The 21903-nt window shown below is 66.5% G+C and overlaps 1 protein-coding gene and 1 pseudogene across 1 annotated transcript in view; one reads left to right on the top strand and one right to left on the bottom strand.

The window, feature by feature from the left end:
• LOC125431003 overlaps positions 1-19032 on the bottom strand; it is a 47284-nt pseudogene extending 28252 nt beyond the window's left edge.
• A 297-nt stretch (positions 19033-19329) lies between these two features.
• The window catches only part of LOC125431404 (protein sidekick-1-like), a 19155-nt gene continuing 16581 nt past the window's right edge, over positions 19330-21903 (top strand). Inside the window, exon 1 of the mRNA XM_048494168.1 lies at positions 19330-19462. Coding sequence (XP_048350125.1) covers positions 19330-19462 — 133 coding nt within the window. The remainder of the gene's footprint in view (positions 19463-21903) is intronic.

The following is a 21903-nucleotide window of genomic DNA, read 5'->3' as shown; positions in this document are numbered from 1 at the left end:
CACACCTTGAGGTGGGTTAGGCCAAGTGTGTGTGACAGGACCAAAATTACCCAGCAAGCTTCTGTGGCAAAGCAGGGATTTGAATCTTGATCTCCCAGATCCCTCTTCCCACTACACCACATTGACACTCACACTGTTTCACTATACTTTTATCCCTCCCTTTTCTCTCAGGAGAGCAGGGCAGGGTACATGGCTCTTCCCTCCTGTATTTTATCCTCACTACAACCCTGTGAGGTAGGTTGGACTGAAAGAGAACGATTAGCCTATGATCATACATTGAGCTGCGTGGATGAGTAGGGATTCGAACTGAGCCCTGCAGCTGTCTTGTGTAGTGGTTAGGGTGTTGGGTATCCAAGCTAAAAAAATCCCCACTCTACCACGGAAGCTCATTAGGTGACTTTGGGCTAGTCACTCTAGCCTACTTCACAAATTTGTTGTTGTGCGGATAAAATGGAGAAGAACATGATTTTGTAAGCCACTTGGGTCCTCCATTGAGGAGAAAGCACAGTATAAATAAATAAACAAACTCTGCCGGCTCTCACTAACTGAATCTCAGATCTTCAGCGGATAAAACACATATTCTACCGCATGTTCATAGGCAAAGGAGAACTGTCAAGAGCAGGGGTTTATATATATATACACACAAAAAAATGCCAACCCCCCCCTCCCCCTGCAGCTTTCTAAGTGCCAAAAGTGATCATTTTGATATATGCAATTTGATACGTTTGTCAATATTGTTGAGTCAGACACTTCAAGCGAAATAAAAGAGATGATCCGTACACTGTATCCTGTCACAACAGAGAACTACAGCATTTTCGAAGAGCAGTTGACAACATCTCTTACCCAGGAAGCACTCTTTTCAATATTGGTAGAGTAACGGAAGACACTCTTTTATATTGATGTGAGAACCCATTTAAAAATCCAGTACAAACACAGCATAAACACAGGGAAGCTCATATTGAACAGAAGCAAACTCCTTTCCTGAAGATGCGTTCTCACAATTCTGCCTCCTACCTATGCAATATTTGGTGTGATTAATCAAAAATTATTCGCTGCCACATCTGTTCCATATTTTCCCCAAAGCTCCACCCATTTCTAAAGGGTACCCTTTCAAATAAGTGGGCAGATTTCAAATAAGCCTTAGATTCATTAGGTCTCAAGGGTGCAGAGCAAGTATATTAAGGGGAGGGCAAGGGGCTAACTAGAAACAAAAGTCTCCAGAAGGGAACAGAAGACTGACTGGGAAGCAGGAATTCAAAACAATCTCTCATCTCCAATTTAGCATAGTACCAGTACATAGAGCTCTCACACATGAGCAAAACAACAGAACAATAACAAAGAAATCCACAGGAGCATAAAATGGACACACAAAGAATGAACACAGGCCTAGCAAAATGAATTGGGTGTTTTTAAATGCTCAGGGGGAAAGCCTGGTATATAAACGTTGATAATGTGGAGAGGAAGTTGCGTAATGGAGAGGAAGTTGCTCAATGGAGGTTACCACCACAGAAAAGCTTCTGTTCCTCTAGTCCCCACCCCCCACAAAAGTGTGGACACCCACAGTGGAGTGTTAATAGATATCTTGATAAGATCTCACACAACCATGTATAGCATCAACTCCAGAAGTGAAGCTTGTCTTTGAGCTTTTAGGATTTTCGAATTCTATGAGAATTGATGTAAATGTTCTTGGTTTCCACAGTCACCTGTCCAAAAGGTAAGTTCTAAGTGGCCCCAGTTACATTTCTATCAAAACGCCAACATCTTCATCTCAGTGCTCAGGAGAAAACATGATCTCTCTGCCCAAAAGGATAACTTCTAATAAAAAGAGGCACCTATAAAACTTAGCTGGTCGCAAGACAATCTAAAGTGGATGGAAATTAAGAACTTCTGTCATATCAGAAAAGCTTCTGATCGGAGGCTGAAAGAGACCACCCAGGCAAAAACGAAGATTTCCAAGTCTATCACAGGAAGCAGAGCCGGATCTTGAGGCAAAAGCTGCCGTTTTCTCCCTTTCAGCTCCAGTATGCAAGTTACTAGTCCCGTGTGAGGGGAAGGCAATAAGGTGGCGGCAGCATCTAAGGTACTTCAAATCCCTTTATTCCTCGGGTTCAGCGGGGGCTCTGGGGACCATCTTCAGCATGATGGGTTTTTTGGGTTGCATGAAGCCTTTGGGGTCCAGTTCCAGGGGGATCTTTGGCATTCAAAAGGGGAAAAATCCAGAAAAGCCAATTAGTGATATGATATCAACAATACTGGGAACAACTGGAATGCACCTGCATCAGATCGGTCAGCAACTCTGTTCACACCTAAGGATGCAAATGACCAAGAGCGCTAAAATGGGTAAACACCAGGCTAGATAAAAATCAATTAAAAAAAAAATAAAAAATCATTTTAAAATTTTTAAAATTTAAAAAAATAAAAGTCCTTTTTAAGGGGAAAAAATAAAAGTCCTTTTTAAGGGGAAAAAATCTATCTAAAGATAGATTAAACAGATCTCTATTTAAGATACATTATATCCTAAAGGTTATTTATTCATGATGAAGTAAGGATCAAATTAAAATCTATTTTCTTCTTTTAATCTGTTTATTTATACTTTTATTAACTTCTTTGTTTATGCCAATTCAAGTATTGAATTGAATTGAAGTAAGGATCATGTAGCATGTTTAATTTTTTTGGAGGAGGGGGCGGGAAATCGTTTCCCATTAGTCCATTCACAATGTCACAATCTTCCAAACGTTTCTGCAAGATTATTTTCTGCAGTTTTCCCATCTAGAAGATATTATCACGCATATGGTTTTGCAGTTCTCAAAACTGTGAATTTGTGTCCTATCTGACAAGAGGAACTATGACTCTCAAAAGCTCACAGCTCGAAAACCTTGTTGGTCTCTAAAGTATCACCAGACTCAAATCTAGCCATCGAAATGACAGCATCTCAGATGCTTTCTAAGGAAATGGGACAGAGCTGTATAAATATAGCATTGACCACCTGCTTCTAGAGAACCAACCTCTGCTAGTGAAGCAGATCTAGTACCCTGAATTTAAAAGTCCTGTTGCTCACCTGAGTCTCTTTGCAGGGACGGAAAGAATATCTTTGCAGAAGGACAGTCACGGCCACTTTCAAGGACAGGAGAGCAAAGCGCATCCCAATGCAGTTTCTTGGACCAGCTCCAAAGGGCAGGAAGACATAGGGGTCTGTGGATTCCTTGTTCTCTTTAGTGAACCTGTTATCAAATCCAAAGGAGAAAAAAACGTTCACTGAATGTGTCCCATGACCTACCCTGTACATGAAGGATAAAAACCACTTTCATTCTTTCAGTGTGGAGAGGTGAGGGATGGAAGCTGACCCTTTTGAGTTGGAAGAGACCTCAAGGGTCATTAAGTCCAACCCCCCCCCCCCCCCTCCACCCCCCCCCCCACCCCCCCACCCCCCCCCCCCCACCCCCCCCCCCCCCCCCCCCCCCCCCCCCCCACCCCCCCCCCCCCCCCCCCCCCCCCCCCCCCCCCCCCCCCCCCCCCCACCCCCCCCCCCCCCCACCCCCCCCGCCCCCAACCCCCCCCCCCCCCCACCCCCCCCCCCCCCCACCCCCCCCCCCCCCCACCCCCCCCCCCCCCCACCCCCCCGCCCCCCCCACCCCCCCCCCCCCCCAACCCCCCCCCCCCCACCACCCCCCCCCCCCCCCACCCCCCCCCCCCCCCACCCCCCCCCCCCCCCACCCCCCCCCCCCCCCACCCCCCCCCCCCCCCACCCCCCCCCCCCCCCACCCCCCCCCCCCCCCACCCCCCCCCCCCCCCACCCCCCCCCCCCCCCACCCCCCCCCCCCCCCACCCCCCCCCCCCCCCACCCCCCCCCCCCCCCACCCCCCCCCCCCCCCACCCCCCCCCCCCCCCACCCCCCCCCCCCCCCACCCCCCCCCCCCCCCACCCCCCCCCCCCCCCACCCCCCCCCCCCCCCACCCCCCCCCCCCCCCACCCCCCCCCCCCCCCACCCCCCCCCCCCCCCACCCCCCCCCCCCCCCACCCCCCCCCCCCCCCACCCCCCCCCCCCCCCACCCCCCCCCCCCCCCACCCCCCCCCCCCCCCACCCCCCCCCCCCCCCACCCCCCCCCCCCCCCACCCCCCCCCCCCCCCACCCCCCCCCCCCCCCACCCCCCCCCCCCCCCACCCCCCCCCCCCCCCACCCCCCCCCCCCCCCACCCCCCCCCCCCCCCACCCCCCCCCCCCCCCACCCCCCCCCCCCCCCACCCCCCCCCCCCCCCACCCCCCCCCCCCCCCACCCCCCCCCCCCCCCACCCCCCCCCCCCCCCACCCCCCCCCCCCCCCACCCCCCCCCCCCCCCACCCCCCCCCCCCCCCACCCCCCCCCCCCCCCACCCCCCCCCCCCCCCACCCCCCCCCCCCCCCACCCCCCCCCCCCCCCACCCCCCCCCCCCCCCACCCCCCCCCCCCCCCACCCCCCCCCCCCCCCACCCCCCCCCCCCCCCACCCCCCCCCCCCCCCACCCCCCCCCCCCCCCACCCCCCCCCCCCCCCACCCCCCCCCCCCCCCACCCCCCCCCCCCCCCACCCCCCCCCCCCCCCACCCCCCCCCCCCCCCACCCCCCCCCCCCCCCACCCCCCCCCCCCCCCACCCCCCCCCCCCCCCACCCCCCCCCCCCCCCACCCCCCCCCCCCCCCACCCCCCCCCCCCCCCACCCCCCCCCCCCCCCACCCCCCCCCCCCCCCACCCCCCCCCCCCCCCACCCCCCCCCCCCCCCACCCCCCCCCCCCCCCACCCCCCCCCCCCCCCACCCCCCCCCCCCCCCACCCCCCCCCCCCCCCACCCCCCCCCCCCCCCACCCCCCCCCCCCCCCACCCCCCCCCCCCCCCACCCCCCCCCCCCCCCACCCCCCCCCCCCCCCACCCCCCCCCCCCCCCACCCCCCCCCCCCCCCACCCCCCCCCCCCCCCACCCCCCCCCCCCCCCACCCCCCCCCCCCCCCACCCCCCCCCCCCCCCACCCCCCCCCCCCCCCACCCCCCCCCCCCCCCACCCCCCCCCCCCCCCACCCCCCCCCCCCCCCACCCCCCCCCCCCCCCACCCCCCCCCCCCCCCACCCCCCCCCCCCCCCACCCCCCCCCCCCCCCACCCCCCCCCCCCCCCACCCCCCCCCCCCCCCACCCCCCCCCCCCCCCACCCCCCCCCCCCCCCACCCCCCCCCCCCCCCACCCCCCCCCCCCCCCACCCCCCCCCCCCCCCACCCCCCCCCCCCCCCACCCCCCCCCCCCCCCACCCCCCCCCCCCCCCACCCCCCCCCCCCCCCACCCCCCCCCCCCCCCACCCCCCCCCCCCCCCACCCCCCCCCCCCCCCACCCCCCCCCCCCCCCACCCCCCCCCCCCCCCACCCCCCCCCCCCCCCACCCCCCCCCCCCCCCACCCCCCCCCCCCCCCACCCCCCCCCCCCCCCACCCCCCCCCCCCCCCACCCCCCCCCCCCCCCACCCCCCCCCCCCCCCACCCCCCCCCCCCCCCACCCCCCCCCCCCCCCACCCCCCCCCCCCCCCACCCCCCCCCCCCCCCACCCCCCCCCCCCCCCACCCCCCCCCCCCCCCACCCCCCCCCCCCCCCACCCCCCCCCCCCCCCACCCCCCCCCCCCCCCACCCCCCCCCCCCCCCACCCCCCCCCCCCCCCACCCCCCCCCCCCCCCACCCCCCCCCCCCCCCACCCCCCCCCCCCCCCACCCCCCCCCCCCCCCACCCCCCCCCCCCCCCACCCCCCCCCCCCCCCACCCCCCCCCCCCCCCACCCCCCCCCCCCCCCACCCCCCCCCCCCCCCACCCCCCCCCCCCCCCACCCCCCCCCCCCCCCACCCCCCCCCCCCCCCACCCCCCCCCCCCCCCACCCCCCCCCCCCCCCACCCCCCCCCCCCCCCACCCCCCCCCCCCCCCACCCCCCCCCCCCCCCACCCCCCCCCCCCCCCACCCCCCCCCCCCCCCACCCCCCCCCCCCCCCACCCCCCCCCCCCCCCACCCCCCCCCCCCCCCACCCCCCCCCCCCCCCACCCCCCCCCCCCCCCACCCCCCCCCCCCCCCACCCCCCCCCCCCCCCACCCCCCCCCCCCCCCACCCCCCCCCCCCCCCACCCCCCCCCCCCCCCACCCCCCCCCCCCCCCACCCCCCCCCCCCCCCACCCCCCCCCCCCCCCACCCCCCCCCCCCCCCACCCCCCCCCCCCCCCACCCCCCCCCCCCCCCACCCCCCCCCCCCCCCACCCCCCCCCCCCCCCACCCCCCCCCCCCCCCACCCCCCCCCCCCCCCACCCCCCCCCCCCCCCACCCCCCCCCCCCCCCACCCCCCCCCCCCCCCACCCCCCCCCCCCCCCACCCCCCCCCCCCCCCACCCCCCCCCCCCCCCACCCCCCCCCCCCCCCACCCCCCCCCCCCCCCACCCCCCCCCCCCCCCACCCCCCCCCCCCCCCACCCCCCCCCCCCCCCACCCCCCCCCCCCCCCACCCCCCCCCCCCCCCACCCCCCCCCCCCCCCACCCCCCCCCCCCCCCACCCCCCCCCCCCCCCACCCCCCCCCCCCCCCACCCCCCCCCCCCCCCACCCCCCCCCCCCCCCACCCCCCCCCCCCCCCACCCCCCCCCCCCCCCACCCCCCCCCCCCCCCACCCCCCCCCCCCCCCACCCCCCCCCCCCCCCACCCCCCCCCCCCCCCACCCCCCCCCCCCCCCACCCCCCCCCCCCCCCACCCCCCCCCCCCCCCACCCCCCCCCCCCCCCACCCCCCCCCCCCCCCACCCCCCCCCCCCCCCACCCCCCCCCCCCCCCACCCCCCCCCCCCCCCACCCCCCCCCCCCCCCACCCCCCCCCCCCCCCACCCCCCCCCCCCCCCACCCCCCCCCCCCCCCACCCCCCCCCCCCCCCACCCCCCCCCCCCCCCACCCCCCCCCCCCCCCACCCCCCCCCCCCCCCACCCCCCCCCCCCCCCACCCCCCCCCCCCCCCACCCCCCCCCCCCCCCACCCCCCCCCCCCCCCACCCCCCCCCCCCCCCACCCCCCCCCCCCCCCACCCCCCCCCCCCCCCACCCCCCCCCCCCCCCACCCCCCCCCCCCCCCACCCCCCCCCCCCCCCACCCCCCCCCCCCCCCACCCCCCCCCCCCCCCACCCCCCCCCCCCCCCACCCCCCCCCCCCCCCACCCCCCCCCCCCCCCACCCCCCCCCCCCCCCACCCCCCCCCCCCCCCACCCCCCCCCCCCCCCACCCCCCCCCCCCCCCACCCCCCCCCCCCCCCACCCCCCCCCCCCCCCACCCCCCCCCCCCCCCACCCCCCCCCCCCCCCACCCCCCCCCCCCCCCACCCCCCCCCCCCCCCACCCCCCCCCCCCCCCACCCCCCCCCCCCCCCACCCCCCCCCCCCCCCACCCCCCCCCCCCCCCACCCCCCCCCCCCCCCACCCCCCCCCCCCCCCACCCCCCCCCCCCCCCACCCCCCCCCCCCCCCACCCCCCCCCCCCCCCACCCCCCCCCCCCCCCACCCCCCCCCCCCCCCACCCCCCCCCCCCCCCACCCCCCCCCCCCCCCACCCCCCCCCCCCCCCACCCCCCCCCCCCCCCACCCCCCCCCCCCCCCACCCCCCCCCCCCCCCACCCCCCCCCCCCCCCACCCCCCCCCCCCCCCACCCCCCCCCCCCCCCACCCCCCCCCCCCCCCACCCCCCCCCCCCCCCACCCCCCCCCCCCCCCACCCCCCCCCCCCCCCACCCCCCCCCCCCCCCACCCCCCCCCCCCCCCACCCCCCCCCCCCCCCACCCCCCCCCCCCCCCACCCCCCCCCCCCCCCACCCCCCCCCCCCCCCACCCCCCCCCCCCCCCACCCCCCCCCCCCCCCACCCCCCCCCCCCCCCACCCCCCCCCCCCCCCACCCCCCCCCCCCCCCACCCCCCCCCCCCCCCACCCCCCCCCCCCCCCACCCCCCCCCCCCCCCACCCCCCCCCCCCCCCACCCCCCCCCCCCCCCACCCCCCCCCCCCCCCACCCCCCCCCCCCCCCACCCCCCCCCCCCCCCACCCCCCCCCCCCCCCACCCCCCCCCCCCCCCACCCCCCCCCCCCCCCACCCCCCCCCCCCCCCACCCCCCCCCCCCCCCACCCCCCCCCCCCCCCACCCCCCCCCCCCCCCACCCCCCCCCCCCCCCACCCCCCCCCCCCCCCACCCCCCCCCCCCCCCACCCCCCCCCCCCCCCACCCCCCCCCCCCCCCACCCCCCCCCCCCCCCACCCCCCCCCCCCCCCACCCCCCCCCCCCCCCACCCCCCCCCCCCCCCACCCCCCCCCCCCCCCACCCCCCCCCCCCCCCACCCCCCCCCCCCCCCACCCCCCCCCCCCCCCACCCCCCCCCCCCCCCACCCCCCCCCCCCCCCACCCCCCCCCCCCCCCACCCCCCCCCCCCCCCACCCCCCCCCCCCCCCACCCCCCCCCCCCCCCACCCCCCCCCCCCCCCACCCCCCCCCCCCCCCACCCCCCCCCCCCCCCACCCCCCCCCCCCCCCACCCCCCCCCCCCCCCACCCCCCCCCCCCCCCACCCCCCCCCCCCCCCACCCCCCCCCCCCCCCACCCCCCCCCCCCCCCACCCCCCCCCCCCCCCACCCCCCCCCCCCCCCACCCCCCCCCCCCCCCACCCCCCCCCCCCCCCACCCCCCCCCCCCCCCACCCCCCCCCCCCCCCACCCCCCCCCCCCCCCACCCCCCCCCCCCCCCACCCCCCCCCCCCCCCACCCCCCCCCCCCCCCACCCCCCCCCCCCCCCACCCCCCCCCCCCCCCACCCCCCCCCCCCCCCACCCCCCCCCCCCCCCACCCCCCCCCCCCCCCACCCCCCCCCCCCCCCACCCCCCCCCCCCCCCACCCCCCCCCCCCCCCACCCCCCCCCCCCCCCACCCCCCCCCCCCCCCACCCCCCCCCCCCCCCACCCCCCCCCCCCCCCACCCCCCCCCCCCCCCACCCCCCCCCCCCCCCACCCCCCCCCCCCCCCACCCCCCCCCCCCCCCACCCCCCCCCCCCCCCACCCCCCCCCCCCCCCACCCCCCCCCCCCCCCACCCCCCCCCCCCCCCACCCCCCCCCCCCCCCACCCCCCCCCCCCCCCACCCCCCCCCCCCCCCACCCCCCCCCCCCCCCACCCCCCCCCCCCCCCACCCCCCCCCCCCCCCACCCCCCCCCCCCCCCACCCCCCCCCCCCCCCACCCCCCCCCCCCCCCACCCCCCCCCCCCCCCACCCCCCCCCCCCCCCACCCCCCCCCCCCCCCACCCCCCCCCCCCCCCACCCCCCCCCCCCCCCACCCCCCCCCCCCCCCACCCCCCCCCCCCCCCACCCCCCCCCCCCCCCACCCCCCCCCCCCCCCACCCCCCCCCCCCCCCACCCCCCCCCCCCCCCACCCCCCCCCCCCCCCACCCCCCCCCCCCCCCACCCCCCCCCCCCCCCACCCCCCCCCCCCCCCACCCCCCCCCCCCCCCACCCCCCCCCCCCCCCACCCCCCCCCCCCCCCACCCCCCCCCCCCCCCACCCCCCCCCCCCCCCACCCCCCCCCCCCCCCACCCCCCCCCCCCCCCACCCCCCCCCCCCCCCACCCCCCCCCCCCCCCACCCCCCCCCCCCCCCACCCCCCCCCCCCCCCACCCCCCCCCCCCCCCACCCCCCCCCCCCCCCACCCCCCCCCCCCCCCACCCCCCCCCCCCCCCACCCCCCCCCCCCCCCACCCCCCCCCCCCCCCACCCCCCCCCCCCCCCACCCCCCCCCCCCCCCACCCCCCCCCCCCCCCACCCCCCCCCCCCCCCACCCCCCCCCCCCCCCACCCCCCCCCCCCCCCACCCCCCCCCCCCCCCACCCCCCCCCCCCCCCACCCCCCCCCCCCCCCACCCCCCCCCCCCCCCACCCCCCCCCCCCCCCACCCCCCCCCCCCCCCACCCCCCCCCCCCCCCACCCCCCCCCCCCCCCACCCCCCCCCCCCCCCACCCCCCCCCCCCCCCACCCCCCCCCCCCCCCACCCCCCCCCCCCCCCACCCCCCCCCCCCCCCACCCCCCCCCCCCCCCACCCCCCCCCCCCCCCACCCCCCCCCCCCCCCACCCCCCCCCCCCCCCACCCCCCCCCCCCCCCACCCCCCCCCCCCCCCACCCCCCCCCCCCCCCACCCCCCCCCCCCCCCACCCCCCCCCCCCCCCACCCCCCCCCCCCCCCACCCCCCCCCCCCCCCACCCCCCCCCCCCCCCACCCCCCCCCCCCCCCACCCCCCCCCCCCCCCACCCCCCCCCCCCCCCACCCCCCCCCCCCCCCACCCCCCCCCCCCCCCACCCCCCCCCCCCCCCACCCCCCCCCCCCCCCACCCCCCCCCCCCCCCACCCCCCCCCCCCCCCACCCCCCCCCCCCCCCACCCCCCCCCCCCCCCACCCCCCCCCCCCCCCACCCCCCCCCCCCCCCACCCCCCCCCCCCCCCACCCCCCCCCCCCCCCACCCCCCCCCCCCCCCACCCCCCCCCCCCCCCACCCCCCCCCCCCCCCACCCCCCCCCCCCCCCACCCCCCCCCCCCCCCACCCCCCCCCCCCCCCACCCCCCCCCCCCCCCACCCCCCCCCCCCCCCACCCCCCCCCCCCCCCACCCCCCCCCCCCCCCACCCCCCCCCCCCCCCACCCCCCCCCCCCCCCACCCCCCCCCCCCCCCACCCCCCCCCCCCCCCACCCCCCCCCCCCCCCACCCCCCCCCCCCCCCACCCCCCCCCCCCCCCACCCCCCCCCCCCCCCACCCCCCCCCCCCCCCACCCCCCCCCCCCCCCACCCCCCCCCCCCCCCACCCCCCCCCCCCCCCACCCCCCCCCCCCCCCACCCCCCCCCCCCCCCACCCCCCCCCCCCCCCACCCCCCCCCCCCCCCACCCCCCCCCCCCCCCACCCCCCCCCCCCCCCACCCCCCCCCCCCCCCACCCCCCCCCCCCCCCACCCCCCCCCCCCCCCACCCCCCCCCCCCCCCACCCCCCCCCCCCCCCACCCCCCCCCCCCCCCACCCCCCCCCCCCCCCACCCCCCCCCCCCCCCACCCCCCCCCCCCCCCACCCCCCCCCCCCCCCACCCCCCCCCCCCCCCACCCCCCCCCCCCCCCACCCCCCCCCCCCCCCACCCCCCCCCCCCCCCACCCCCCCCCCCCCCCACCCCCCCCCCCCCCCACCCCCCCCCCCCCCCACCCCCCCCCCCCCCCACCCCCCCCCCCCCCCACCCCCCCCCCCCCCCACCCCCCCCCCCCCCCACCCCCCCCCCCCCCCACCCCCCCCCCCCCCCACCCCCCCCCCCCCCCACCCCCCCCCCCCCCCACCCCCCCCCCCCCCCACCCCCCCCCCCCCCCACCCCCCCCCCCCCCCACCCCCCCCCCCCCCCACCCCCCCCCCCCCCCACCCCCCCCCCCCCCCACCCCCCCCCCCCCCCACCCCCCCCCCCCCCCACCCCCCCCCCCCCCCACCCCCCCCCCCCCCCACCCCCCCCCCCCCCCACCCCCCCCCCCCCCCACCCCCCCCCCCCCCCACCCCCCCCCCCCCCCACCCCCCCCCCCCCCCACCCCCCCCCCCCCCCACCCCCCCCCCCCCCCACCCCCCCCCCCCCCCACCCCCCCCCCCCCCCACCCCCCCCCCCCCCCACCCCCCCCCCCCCCCACCCCCCCCCCCCCCCACCCCCCCCCCCCCCCACCCCCCCCCCCCCCCACCCCCCCCCCCCCCCACCCCCCCCCCCCCCCACCCCCCCCCCCCCCCACCCCCCCCCCCCCCCACCCCCCCCCCCCCCCACCCCCCCCCCCCCCCACCCCCCCCCCCCCCCACCCCCCCCCCCCCCCACCCCCCCCCCCCCCCACCCCCCCCCCCCCCCACCCCCCCCCCCCCCCACCCCCCCCCCCCCCCACCCCCCCCCCCCCCCACCCCCCCCCCCCCCCACCCCCCCCCCCCCCCACCCCCCCCCCCCCCCACCCCCCCCCCCCCCCACCCCCCCCCCCCCCCACCCCCCCCCCCCCCCACCCCCCCCCCCCCCCACCCCCCCCCCCCCCCACCCCCCCCCCCCCCCACCCCCCCCCCCCCCCACCCCCCCCCCCCCCCACCCCCCCCCCCCCCCACCCCCCCCCCCCCCCACCCCCCCCCCCCCCCACCCCCCCCCCCCCCCACCCCCCCCCCCCCCCACCCCCCCCCCCCCCCACCCCCCCCCCCCCCCACCCCCCCCCCCCCCCACCCCCCCCCCCCCCCACCCCCCCCCCCCCCCACCCCCCCCCCCCCCCACCCCCCCCCCCCCCCACCCCCCCCCCCCCCCACCCCCCCCCCCCCCCACCCCCCCCCCCCCCCACCCCCCCCCCCCCCCACCCCCCCCCCCCCCCACCCCCCCCCCCCCCCACCCCCCCCCCCCCCCACCCCCCCCCCCCCCCACCCCCCCCCCCCCCCACCCCCCCCCCCCCCCACCCCCCCCCCCCCCCACCCCCCCCCCCCCCCACCCCCCCCCCCCCCCACCCCCCCCCCCCCCCACCCCCCCCCCCCCCCACCCCCCCCCCCCCCCACCCCCCCCCCCCCCCACCCCCCCCCCCCCCCACCCCCCCCCCCCCCCACCCCCCCCCCCCCCCACCCCCCCCCCCCCCCACCCCCCCCCCCCCCCACCCCCCCCCCCCCCCACCCCCCCCCCCCCCCACCCCCCCCCCCCCCCACCCCCCCCCCCCCCCACCCCCCCCCCCCCCCACCCCCCCCCCCCCCCACCCCCCCCCCCCCCCACCCCCCCCCCCCCCCACCCCCCCCCCCCCCCACCCCCCCCCCCCCCCACCCCCCCCCCCCCCCACCCCCCCCCCCCCCCACCCCCCCCCCCCCCCACCCCCCCCCCCCCCCACCCCCCCCCCCCCCCACCCCCCCCCCCCCCCACCCCCCCCCCCCCCCACCCCCCCCCCCCCCCACCCCCCCCCCCCCCCACCCCCCCCCCCCCCCACCCCCCCCCCCCCCCACCCCCCCCCCCCCCCACCCCCCCCCCCCCCCACCCCCCCCCCCCCCCACCCCCCCCCCCCCCCACCCCCCCCCCCCCCCACCCCCCCCCCCCCCCACCCCCCCCCCCCCCCACCCCCCCCCCCCCCCACCCCCCCCCCCCCCCACCCCCCCCCCCCCCCACCCCCCCCCCCCCCCACCCCCCCCCCCCCCCACCCCCCCCCCCCCCCACCCCCCCCCCCCCCCACCCCCCCCCCCCCCCACCCCCCCCCCCCCCCACCCCCCCCCCCCCCCACCCCCCCCCCCCCCCACCCCCCCCCCCCCCCACCCCCCCCCCCCCCCACCCCCCCCCCCCCCCACCCCCCCCCCCCCCCACCCCCCCCCCCCCCCACCCCCCCCCCCCCCCCCCCCCCCCCCCCCCCACCCCCACCCCGCACCCACCCCCCCCCCCACCCACACGAATGTAACTACACTAGTAGTTGCCACTTGTTCGCATGCTGAGATAAGCAGGAGATTTTGCTGGAGAAAAGCAGGTTTCAAAAAGTCCAAATGAATGAATGCTCAACTAACACGAAGCACAAGAAACTGACATCAGTTGACAATGAACAAGTTCCTGCTTTCATTTTGAGTGTTTGTAAATACACAGCCTTACCGAACAACAGACTATATTTCAGGACCACTTCATAGCTAAGGCAGAAGCAAATGCAAATTTCAAATTAACAGAGCAAACCTAATTAGAAGAAAAGGTGTTGGTTTTTATACCTTTAAGGAGTCTCAAAGCAGCTGACAATCGCCTTTCCTTCTCCTCCCCACAACAGAGATAGGTGGGGCTGAGAGTGTTCCCAGAGGACTGTGACTAGCCCAAGGTCACCCAGCAGGCTTCATGTGGAGGAGCAGGGAGGAAACCTGGTTCTTCTCTGCTCTTAACCACTACACCACACTGGCTCTTAGTCTTACTTCACTCAAAGTCCAATGAAAACATGGGACAAACAGGAGTAACTGCTTACAGCATTGCACTACAAGGGTCCTAGAGTCTGGTTTTCTAGCTCACTCAGTTCCACATCTCTCTTTCCGGTCTTATCACTCCCCTAACAGAATGTTGTACGGTTCTTTGGATTCCCAAGACACAGTCTGAGAACCATCAGTTGCGGCAAAACTTCTCTGACTTCTAACGATTGAGAGAATGGCCAGAATTTAACACAGCATAAGAGAACTTGATCAAATGATTGTGGTACTCCTATCACACTGCATGTTAATGAGGGAAGGAGAATTCCATGTTGATTGTCTTAGTTGGTCACCAAGTGCATTCTGGGGCCCTTTCTAAGATCTACTGGAGGTTCTCTCAATGAGAAAGTCAGCAAGGGCAGACAAGATTCTCTGAAAGTCCATTCACACATCTCTGCCACCTTGCTTGTGTTGTGCGTACATACAGGGGGGTGCTGATTGTGTTCTAGAATGCAATTTCAGGCCATGCAAGTGCACAGCAAGACCCAACTCACCCAAATGGCATGGGGCTCAAGGGATAACATGGCCTAAAACATAACCCAGAGCCCTTTGCGCAACATGGACCTTCCTTCCCAGACAAGCTGACACAGAAACAGGGCAAGTTTCGAAATCACAAGGCTGATGGTAAAAATAAAAACTTTCCACACTTATTGATAAAGCTCCTTCAAAAGAGAGCAGCAGGTCCAACTAATTGGTTCCCTTACATACGATTTGGCAAAATTTCTGGCTGCGCAATTACAAAGTCATATTGGACTTACCACACACTACATTAAGGACTCAGCCCACTTCATAGAAAGAATCGGCAATCTTAACACTCAACCCCAGTGACAAACTGATCCGTTTTGATGTGGTTTCCCTATTCACCAAGGTCTCGTGCTCATTAATAGTGCCTCCACCCCCCCCCCCCTCTGTTTGTGGGACCCCTCTGTTTATGGGACCCTCTCTGTTCATAGAGCCTTCACATCATTGGGCCCCATTCCTTTTCTGGGGAGGGTTGTATTTGGACTTCGTGGGGCTACTGTTTTAGATTTAATTATTTTATATTATGTTTTATATGATTTAATGTTGTTCACCGCCCTGAGCCCTTCGGGGATAGGGCGGTATACCAAATTCAATAAATACATTAAAAAATAAAAAAATTAACCAGATTTTCCCTAAAGACATTACAGCCCTTTTCTAACAGTGCCTCACTACTAGCTACTTCCAATGGGATAATGAATTCTACGAACAGATGGGGTAGCCATGGGTAGCCCTCTTAGCCCTGTAATAGCAAATTTTTACATGGAACAAGCCCTGGAAACAGCACCAAAAAAGCCCAGTATATGGTTCTGTTTTGTGGACAATACGTTCACAATTTGGAGCCATGGAGAAGAAGAACTAAACAAGTTTCTGGACCATATTAACAATATCCACCAGAACATCCAATTTACTATGGAAAAAGAAAATGAGGGAAAACTACCATTTCTAGATGTCTTAGTCACCCGCAAACAGTCATTTAGCATATCCAGGAATGCTCTCTCCTTCTTATGACCTTTGAAGCTGCCAGCCCCAGATGCAGGGGAAATGACAGGAGAAAATGCTACTAGATCATGGCCATGCAGCCCAGAAACTACACAACACCTCAAACCAAACTGATTAACTGGGAGAATATAATCAAGTTGTTGGTCAAAAATATTAGTCATTCTGTACCAATTGGGGCGCCTCAGGCTTTACCTCCTTTAGCCTCCCGCTGGTAAAGGTGGGCGAGAGGACGGTGCGAATTCTCTTCCACTGTTCATCCTTGGCTACCGATAGGGCACTTTCTAGGTCTCCATTCAAGCCAAAGTCCTGTGTAGAACAACACAGAAATAGAATGAACCTTGATGTATATTGCAACCATGACTGGCAATCCAGTTGTTTTGGACGTGCCCAGAGACTAGCAAAGTAATCTCCTCAGGATCAGGATGTCTTATCCGAGAGATGTCTGACCAGAAAAAGCACCCCACGGGAATACCTACCCGGCGGTTGGTGAAATAGGTGTAGCATTCTTTCACCAAGATGTTTTTGATGATGGTGGAATCCAGAATGACCATCACGGGCTGCCGACCGTCATATATTCTTGTTGCCCAAAAAAAGGAGGAGAGAGAAGATAAACCTTTGAAATGCTTGCCCATAAGGCACTGCTTTGAGGGGCTTCCGTCTTGAGCCTCTTAAAGCAAGAAAGGGGCAGGGAGGCAAACAACATCTGGACAGATGCAAGAGTGTGCGAATGATGAGAGTCTGGAGAAAAGGTACAACTGATGCCTGCCAAAGTATCAGATGCCAGAGAGGTGGTCAAACGAGGCATTTTGTGAGAGGGGATTTAGTCTCTCTGTTCCTTGCTTAACTAGCAAAAGCAGGTTATGTTATGAAAGGTGGCAGAGCAAATTTTAAAATAGATAAATATAAAAACAACCCATTTATCACTTAGCACAGGGGGACGCAATCCCTTTGAGCCTGTGGGCACCTTTGGAATTTTGATACCAAGCAGTTGGCGTACCCACAAAATGGCTGCCATCCATTAAAAATGGTGCCTATCCATTAAAAGCAAGGAGGTCTTTGAAGTAGGAGCACATGATGTCCAAATTAAGCATGAAATCTTCCTTGCAGGTTCATTTTAGAAATGAATCACCAGGGAACATTTTAGCATTGTTCAGATAACCTTTCCCAGCCGGGAGGTCGTTCTGTGGGATAGTTGGGGACCTTATTTGGGTGCAATGGGGCCCCAGAAATGTTATAAATAACTAAAAATAAATCAGTACTCACCCCCAGAGTTTACCATACTTCTGATAACACTCCAGGTCGAAATCGAAAGCCCCCTGTCAAGGTGAGAAAGATGTTAGAGAAAAAGAAGAAAGGAGAGTTCCAGCGAAGTGAAAATGAATTCTATTCATCAGATACTTTGCTGATCGGCTTGTTTGAAAACCTGCTAGGCTTCTAGCTTTCCAGCAAGGCTATAAAACTGGTATTCTGGAGAGCTTTTGAGGGCAAAAGGGAAATGCCCTGCTTATAAAGACAGGTGGTATTTTTAGATTTTATTTTTAAAAATGTATTTTTACACCTGTTCTAGTCTTCTTGCACTATCAAGTTGTTTTTATATTGTTGTAAACTGACTGGAGTTCTGAAGCCCCTTCCGCACATGCAGAATAACTCACATTCAATCAACTTTCGCAATTGTTTGCACGTGAACTTTGGCTATTCCGCACAGTAAAATCCAGCAGCAAAGTGCACTGAAAGTGGATTGAAAATGCATTATTCTGCATGTGCGGAAGGGACCCCAGATGCTCGGGAGAAAGGGTGTTCTGGAGGACACTGATTCAAATGAGCGGGAAGCGACTTAACCATACTTAACACACCTGCATGGAGCTCAACAGGTGACTGGGAGCAAACCGTGGCTTCTCAGATCTACCTGCCCTACAAGATTCCTGCAATGATATTAGCATTTAAACCTTGGAGGAGACCCAGCAGGCCGGCAGGAATCACCTGCACTCACTTTTCGGTAGTGATGAAAGGTCCCGATGAAAGGCAAAGGCTGTGGGCCAGGAATCCCCAGCTTCTTGAAGAAACGGTATGGCCAGATCCCATATCTAGAAAGACAATCAAGGCAAGAAGCCAGTGAAAGCAACTGAGACACGCTGATCCAGAAAGAATCAATATCGGCAGGATGAGGAAGAGAGGAAGAACTCTGTTAGCGCCAGAAGGATACTCCTTTTGTATTCTGCTGCAAAGATCCCACACAGACATTCAGGAGAGATATAAGTGTTCCAGAGTCAACGCTCTAACTCCATATCTGATGAAGGGACCTTTGACACTCAAAAGCTCACACCCTGAAACTCTGGTTGGTCTCTAGTTAATAACAAAGTTAAAGAGAGTTGAGGGACTGAGAGAGATCTGTGACTGGCCCAAGGTCACTCCTTCATGTGTAGGAGCAGGGAAATGAATCCAGTTCACCAGTTAAGAGTCTGCTGCTCTTAATCACTACACCACTGGTTTTTAAAAGTCTATTAACCTTCAAAACCATTAATCACAAGTTCATTTTTTCTCTGTCATCTATGAATCTAACTGTTCTACTGCAGATTAACACAGCTACCTTCCAAAACTATTTTCCCATGAGAGTGTTATGAGGGTAGGGTGTTATGAGGCTGTTATGAGGGTGGGGAGGAATTATAATCATTAAATGTCACACAGCAGACAGGTAGAGGAACACTTCACAAAGCCACAGGTTTGCTTAGCCAATGGCTTCTCATCCAAAAGCTGAAATCCCCAACATCTCCAGTTAAAGGCACCAAGAGGCAGGTGATGTGAAAGGCCTTCAGCCAGAGTGGCCAGCCCAGCAGCATGAACCTTGGTGGGCAAATGGCTCATTACAGTATAAGACATCTTTCTATGCTCAGCCGCTGACCTTTAATTCCAATGTAGAGGAGAGAAAACAACAGTTGTGTATGAAACAGGACACCGAGGGCATCCTTGGGATGCAAGAAACGATGGGATGCATTTGGTTAGTCACAGGTGAGAGAGCCGGAATGGTTAAAGTGCTGGACTGAGACAGCTCCAAATCCGCACTCGTGTCACGGAAGCTTGCTGGGTGACCTTGGGGCAGTGGCCCACTCTCAGCCCGGACCATGGATGGGAGACTGCCAAGGAATATGATGCGGAGGCAGAAGTCAGTTGCAACTTGACAGCAAAAAAAAAAAGTATCTCTGGACTACTGCTTAATTTTGTTGCAACAGGGCAAAAAGGGCTGGAATTAGTAAAGCTTAACTTCTTTCTGTTCACAGCATCCTTCTGGGCATCTGAGCGGTTTATGAAACTACAGCAAACAGAGCGGGGATGTTCAAGTCGTTTTGCTCTGGCCAAACTTCCTTGCTCTAAACTTCTCTCCCTTTCCCGGGTAGCTTTCTGTGCCCAGCAAGGAGTCCCTTCCACCCCAAAGCCAGATCCCCACCCTGACACTTACAGGAGGAGAAGGACCAGAAAGACAATGGCCAAGATCCAGGTTTCCATGACAATGGAGGGGAGGAATCCGATTTTGAGAGCAGAAAATCCTGCTCCTTGTCAGGACAAAGTTTCCTTAGGCAAGCAGCTCTTTAAATAAGGGAGGTGCAGCCCTTTGCGCAGGCGTGTACGCACACTTCCTTCCGCTTTCTCCCGCAGTTTGTTTACTCATTTTATTATTTTTGCCCTTTTAAAGCCAGATCACTGTGCGGAGCGGAAGGGAGAGGGGGGAAATAAACAAAGTAGCGTTGCACAAGAGATCTTAAATCCATGGCATTTACTTTTCAGTACAGGATCAAGCTGCATAGGGACTCAGACAAGGTTACAACCTGAATCTCAGCTCATCCCCTTGGACTTAGCAATATGCGGTGGGATGGTTGCCAACTCCAGGTGGAGAAATCCTGGCGATCTTGGGGGCTGGGACCTAGAGAGAAGGGACCTCACTGCTGCGGAGTCCACCTTGCCAGCAGTCATTTTCTCCAGGAGGACGGATCTCTCAGCTGGAGGTCAGTTGTAACTGGGGGGAGATCCCCAGACCCCACATGGAACTAAACTAAACAAAAAACTCTCCAATGGCCAATATAGCAAATCAAATGCAGATAAATATGTGACAGAAAGTGCAACAGTGCGATACAAACATACAAGCTATCAAATACACGAAACAAGGCCCTGTTACATATACATATAGGGACTATCCCCTATTACCATAAGTAACTAGATGGCACTACTGAGAACACATTCCTGCAGTACCTCTTTAATTCGATGGGTTTGTTTCCCCGCTGCTCCACAGGAAACCTGACCTTGGGCCAGTCACAGTTCTCTCAGAACTCTCTCAGCCCCACCTCCTTCACAAGGCAAGGAAGGAAAAGGAGTCTCTAAGCCCCTTTGAGAGAAAGGAGAGAAAGGCAGGGTGTGAATCCGAACTCCTCCTCCTCTTTTTCATGTTGAAGCCTCGCACAAAGAATGGCTACTTTTGAAGGCTGATGAATAGGGAGCAGAGGCCAAAAGGCTTTCCCCTGAGGTTGCTTCCTTAGCACTGGGATTCAGAGGCCCTTTCTGGACATGTAGGATAACGCACTTTCAATCCACTTTCAATGCGCTTTGCAGCTGGATTTCGCTGTGTGGAATAGCAAAATCCACTTCCAAACAATTATGAAAGTGGATTGAAAGAGTGTTATTCTGCATGTGCAGAAGGGGCCAGAGAAGTAGTGCCTCTAGTCATGGCTGAAACTTTCAGTCGTTTTTGGCTAGTAGTCATGGATGGATCTTGCCTGCACCCATTTACGTAATCCCTTCTCGGGATGAACAGAGAACCACAACAATCCTGACTCAGGCAAAACTACATGTCGAGTTTACAGGAAAGTCAAAGAGACGTCTTCTGTCCCCTCCCATTCTGAGAAAAATATAATCCTGCCTCCTATTAAAAAAAACAAACCAACCCAGAAAGGTGGAGCAAAGGTTGCTCTTTCACACCGCATGCGGGAAAGGAACAGGGCGTTGATACCACTACCTAAACAGAGATTAACTTCCCTCTTTATTACTCTGAGGTTACATCATTTAAAAAGTTTTTTTTTTCCCTCAGCTGATCAGAAGGTGAATTCCTTTCTGGGAAACCCAGTCAAATAAAGTTTTACTCACTTGTCTGTTGGCCACCAAACACTCTTCTCCAAGGTATCCAGCCTGCAGAGATTTAGGCTGGTCTTTTCCCCGTATCCCTTATCAGTCTCCTTTAAAAACAAACAAATAAACAAACAAACAAACAAACAAAAAGATGCTCTTGTGTTTTTTGTTTGCCTTCCTGGTTGTTTTAATATTTTACCGACTTCCAGGGGCCCCAAAAATAGCTCCAGGGCATTGTTTATCAAACTGGCAGGGTTTCCTTTTCCTCATAAATGGGGAAGACACTCATGAGGGGTTTTGTGCATGAAAGGTCAATGGGGAGGGGTGGCCCCCTTTTTGTGAGGATGTTTGCTGACAGGAAAAATGGCACCACCCACTGTTTATTTAATTTCTTTGTATGATTTGGACCCCACTTTTTCCCTCAACGGGGGCCCAAAACAGCATCTATCACTGTCCTCCCCTCCGTTTTATCCTCACAAAAACACCTTGAGGTGAGTGAGGCTGAGTGTGTGTGACAGGGCCAAAAGTACCCAGCAAGCTTCTGAGGCAAAGCGGGGATTTGAATCTTGGCCTCCGGATCCCTCTTCCCACTACACCACACTGGCTCTCTCTCTCTCTCTCTCTCTCTCTCTCTCTCTCTCTCTCTATCTATCTATCTATCTATCTATCTATCTATCTCCTTTCCTCAGGAGAGCAGGGTAGGGTACATGGCTCTTCCCTCCTGTATTTTATCCTCACCACAATCCTGTGAGGTAGGTTGGGCTGAAAGAGAATGATTAGCCTATGATCGTACACTGAGCTATGAGGTTGAGTAGGGATTCGAATGGAGGCCTTACCTCTTCAGCTGTCTTGTGTAGTGGTTAGGGTGTTGGGTTTCCAGGCTCTACCTCAGAAGCTCATGAGGTGGCTTTGGGCTAGTCACTCTAGCCTACTTCACAAGGTGGTTGTTGTAAAGATAAAGCATAGAAGCACATGATCTTGTAAGCCACTTTGGTCCTCCATTGAGGAGAAAGCACAGTATAAATAAACAAACTATGACGGCTCTCAATAACTGAATCTCCGACCTTCAGCAGGTAAAACACATATTCTACCATATGTTCATAGGCAAAGGAGACCTGTCAAGAGCAGGGATTGAGATATATATACACACACACACACACACATGCAGTATTTATTTAAATACACAAATATCATTTTGTTTGTACACCCACACACCATTTTATTTACTTGATTTATAGTCTGACTTCCTCACTGGGGATCAACAAAATTTAAAAACAATGTAATAAAACCACATAATACATAAAATAGACTCTGCAATGAAACTGTC

Source organism: Sphaerodactylus townsendi, linkage group LG04, assembly GCF_021028975.2.
Source record: "Sphaerodactylus townsendi isolate TG3544 linkage group LG04, MPM_Stown_v2.3, whole genome shotgun sequence".
NCBI classification, from domain to species: Eukaryota; Metazoa; Chordata; class Lepidosauria; order Squamata; family Sphaerodactylidae; genus Sphaerodactylus; species Sphaerodactylus townsendi.
Note: the sequence above shows the minus strand (reverse complement) of the source record. Positions and strands in the feature narration are given on the sequence as shown.